The sequence below is a fragment of the Solanum verrucosum genome, unplaced genomic scaffold (assembly GCF_900185275.1).
Source record: "Solanum verrucosum unplaced genomic scaffold, falcon-dt-bn FXZP01000163.1, whole genome shotgun sequence".
Taxonomy (NCBI): Eukaryota; Viridiplantae; Streptophyta; class Magnoliopsida; order Solanales; family Solanaceae; genus Solanum; species Solanum verrucosum.
The window spans coordinates 826381-830886 of NW_026020379.1; the positions used below are offsets into that span (position 1 = coordinate 826381).

Consider the following 4506-nt stretch of genomic DNA (forward strand, 5'->3'; position numbering starts at 1 on the left):
ATGCAAACAGAGAAAAGTATTTAAAATATTTATGATGAAATAATATTTTATTAAAATTATGAAATTTTCCAAAACAATTGAAAACAAATATATGGAAAAATCCACTATCCTAACCATGATCAGAATTTAACTTTAAATAATTAATTATCAACCATTCATGTTTAACCGTGACACATGTCTTCCATCCAAGTAAGAAGTTTGGGAAAATAGAGAAAAAGGAAATGAAGAGGAGCTCCATCCATAATATCAGGTTCAAATTGAGATAGAGATAGTGTCGAAGCTAGAATTTTAATTTAGGAGTGTCAAAATATAAAGTAGTAATCACCTTACCTACCAACAACGATTCAGAACTTTTGCTACCCCTCAACCATTGCACTAACTCTTCACCCTGTGTCAAGAGACGTCAACATTAATATATATAAATACAAAATTAAAATTTTACCTATTTATACAACGTAATTTTTCCATCGAAGGGGTGTCGCTGGTCATGAGAAATGCTTACTTGGAGCAATCAGGATTAGGTGTAATTGGCATAAAGGTAGTGAAGTTGCAAAGATTAGGAAGTTGTTTAGCTTTTTTAAAGTTCACTTGGCCAGCTTTCATTAGAGCTTTGAAGCAAATGCAAATATCTTTGCGGTCTGATTGTGAGGCAGCAGCTATTTTAGCCAAATCTTGCAAACCAACACAACAATCTTGACTAGGTTTTGCATCTTGACCTAGTACAAAACCTCCACAAGGTTTTACTTTTGGTAGAACATCAGTCCCACATTGAATAACTCCATTTGTTTGGCAAAAAATTAGAGCTAGAGTAAACAAAGTTAAAAGAATTTTTCCCATTTTTTTCTGAATTCTTGGTGATGTATGAATGAATATTGTAAAAAGTCTATTTATAGTGGTTTAGAAGAGTTGAGTATTCAATTATTTTGAATTTGACATTAATAAGAAGTCATATATTCACTTGATTTGTTTGACTAGAGTGAATGTAGTAATTAAAGTAAATTTGACTATTCAATTATTTTGAATTCACCATTAACTTGAAGTCATACATTCACTTGGTTTGATTGACTAGAGAGAATGCAGTAATTAAACTAATCTTGACTATTTAATTATTTTGAATTTCACATTAATATGAAGTCATATATTCACTTGGTTTGTTTAACTAGAGAGAATGTAGTAATTAAAGTAGTCTTGACTATTCAATTATTTTGAATTTAACTTTAGTATGAAGCCATATATTCACTTGGTTTGTTTGACTGGAGAAACTGTAATAATTAAAATAATATTGACTATTCACTTGTTTTGAATTTAACATTAATATGAAGCCATATATTTACTTGGTTTGATTGACTAGAGAGACTGTAGTAATTAAAGTAATCTTGACTATTCAATTATTTTGAATTTAACATTAAAGGCTCCTTATAGTCAGATTGTGCGATATGTTTTCACTTTGGTATCAGAGCCATGGACTTATAGTAGCAGTAGGTGCTATAGTTCAACACAGTTTGTTTTTATGAATATCATAAAAAGAAAATGTACTGCTAAAAACAGTAGGAAAGAAGAGTATGATATACCTCAACACCTAGATCTACTTAATAAGTTGACTATTTCGAAAATATCACCTAGAATTATACATCAGATGAGTACTTTTGATAAACTTGGTCTCAAGCAGGTGGTTAAAACCACAGAAGAAACTATTACTATTGATAGTGATAATCGGACTTTTAGATTATTATCTGAAAATGATTTAGCTCCTTATAGGGATATTTATCGCTTTATGCTTATTGGTTTAGTACAGGTGGCGTTCAAGCCCCTTACTTTGCGTGGTCTACCTGAAAGCTTTATAGCAGCTTTACGTGATGGTAGAAATTATAACTGGAAGAAATCTTTAATAGGAACTATTCAAACTAGTCTAGCTTATAGGCCAGTTTATTTTAATGTATATCCCAATTTGCAGGATGAGAACTCATTAAGTTCTCTTATGTTAAATGTTAAACTTCATGGTTATGATTATATACCTGACACTGAAGTAGTTTGTATTTGTTATAAAATTTATTATAAGCTTTTGCATACTTTAAATCCTATGTGCAAAATTATAGATTTTAAAAATGAAACTATTTTAATAGAAACGAATTTTGACAAATCCAAGGTAGTCACTAGAAGACCAATCAAGTGGGAAGAAATTAATTTTCCACAAGAGTGGGTTATTGAGAGTGCTACCCAACCCAGAAATAACATTGATACTAAGATTTTTGAAGTTGAACAGTTGAATGGTGGAACTATAAAAATTAGATTTTATGATCCTACTAGCATGTCTGATAGTATTGATAATCGTAGCATATCTTCTAGAATAACTAGAGCTAATTCTTCTTATATATCTCCTATCGATTATATTTTGCAGATTCCTTCTCATGCATCTACTTCTCAAATTAGAGAAACCTATAGATGTGACAATATAATAATTGATAAAGATAATATTGCTCGACCTATCCCTAGGCCTAGCTTAGATTTAGATATAACTGAATCAGAGATGAATTTTCCAGATGGATTAAATACGTGATATTTGTTTTATGATGTGTGACAAACAAATTGATTTTAGTCCGAGTTCGCCGGCAAGGGCCAGAATCGCGAAAGATTTTCAGCGAAAAAAATGAAAACTTTTTAGAAGATTTCAAGAATTTTTATAAAGAAGAACAATTTAATTTCCAAGAAGAATTTTATAAAGATCTTATTGACTCAGGAATAAATCGTTTAGTTGCTTTTGTGCCTTGGTTTATGTGTAAACGTGTTCATAACTATATCTCTATGCTAGATAAGGATTTTACTATAAGTAATGGACAAATTACTAAATCAGATTTCCCCCCACAACAGTCTTTTCAAATTCATAAAAATGACAAGACTGTTAACTTTAATGCTTTTTCAAAATTATTTGAAAATGATACTTCTTTAGTTACTACTCTTCATGTCAATGCCATGATTAAGCAGAATAATTATGAAAATATTTATATGAGCATACTGGGTAAGCATATTGTTTCTCTGCATGATAAAGTTGATAAACTAATCTTTTTGTTGCCCACTAAGATAAAAGGAAAAGAGAAAGTTGCTCATAGCAGCTTACAGCCTCCGCCGAATATTGATAATTTCAAAATCAAGGATTATTCAGATCTTGAGAATTTCTTGGCTAAGAAATTCAAAGGTGGTGGGCTTCAGCCTTTAAATGCTAGAAACTTCTCAAAAGGGGAACCTAGTCATAAGAATGAGTTTTTTGATAATATGAATAAGATCTCAAAAAATTATGCTAGGAAACCTGTTCAAAGGATGTACTACTATCCTAGACCTATTCCTCAAGATGTATTATTGGAGGAACACGAACATATTATAACTAATAGTTATAATGGAAAGGAAATCTATTAATGGAACATAGATGGATATACAGATAGATAAATTTATACAACTGTTCATCGAATGCTGATGTACAACACTATCTGCAAGACTACTAAAAATAGTGATAACCCTATTGCAGATATGATTACTGCATGATTTACAGGTCAATTAAAAGGTTGGTGGGATAATTATCTCAACCAAGATCAAAGGGATAAGATTCTCCAAGCAATAAAACAAGAAGGAGAACAATATACCCAGAACACAGTTTATACACTAGTTCTGAATATTATAAAACATTTCAGGAAGATGGTCAGATAATAGTGAGACCATCAGGACACTACTGCAGAACCTAAGATGTAAGACACTTATATCATTCATGTATTATAAGGATGTTTTCCTATGTAGGGTCATGGAATTACCTGAGTGTAATATCACTCATTGGAAATCCAAATTTATAGATGGATTACCAACACTCTTTGTTGAAAGAGTCAGAAAATCTCTAAGAGGAGATAATACCAATATTAATTATGAGGAATATACTTATGGAAAACTGATAAGTGCTTGTGTACAAGAAGGACTTTCCTTATGCAATGAGATTAAGTTGAATCAACAGATTAAGCGACATCGCTTCAATGAGAGACAACAATTAGGAGAATTTTGTAAACAATTCGCATTCGATATTCCTAAACAAAAGTCTAAGGACAAGGAATACACTCCTAAGAATAAGAAATCTTCTAAAAAAGATTATGACAAATGGAAGAAAAAGAGAATTGAAAAGAAGCTTAGAAGAGTTGAAAAAGGAAAAGGAGACTCTTCTAAAATAAGGAAAAAGTATCGGCATAATTATAAGAGGTCTGATACTTGTCACAAATGTGGAAGGTTTGGTCACTATGCAAAAGATTGCAGAGTCAAGGAAAAGATTAAAAGTCTTGATGTAGATGATAATATGAAAGATTCTCTTTATAAGAATGATTTATTAGATAGAGTTTATGATGCAATTATATTCTCTAAGTTTGATCTGAAATCAGGTTATTGGAAAATTCAAATTGCTGAGTCAGACAGGTTTAATACTGCCTGTAATGTGCCAATGGGACAATTTGAATGGAACATTATGCCATTCGGTCT

The 4506-nt window shown here is 31.0% G+C and overlaps 1 protein-coding gene across 1 annotated transcript; it reads right to left on the reverse strand.

The window, feature by feature from the left end:
- Window positions 1-325: 325 nt before the first annotated feature.
- LOC125838950 (non-specific lipid-transfer protein C, cotyledon-specific isoform-like) lies at window positions 326-837 on the reverse strand. Its single transcript, XM_049517950.1, has 2 exons — window positions 503-837; window positions 326-388 (listed from the first exon to the last, which is right to left on the reverse strand). Exons 1-2 carry the CDS (start codon window positions 835-837, stop codon window positions 376-378), a joined length of 348 nt encoding a protein of 115 aa, XP_049373907.1. The 3' UTR covers window positions 326-375.
- Window positions 838-4506: the final 3669 nt, after the last annotated feature.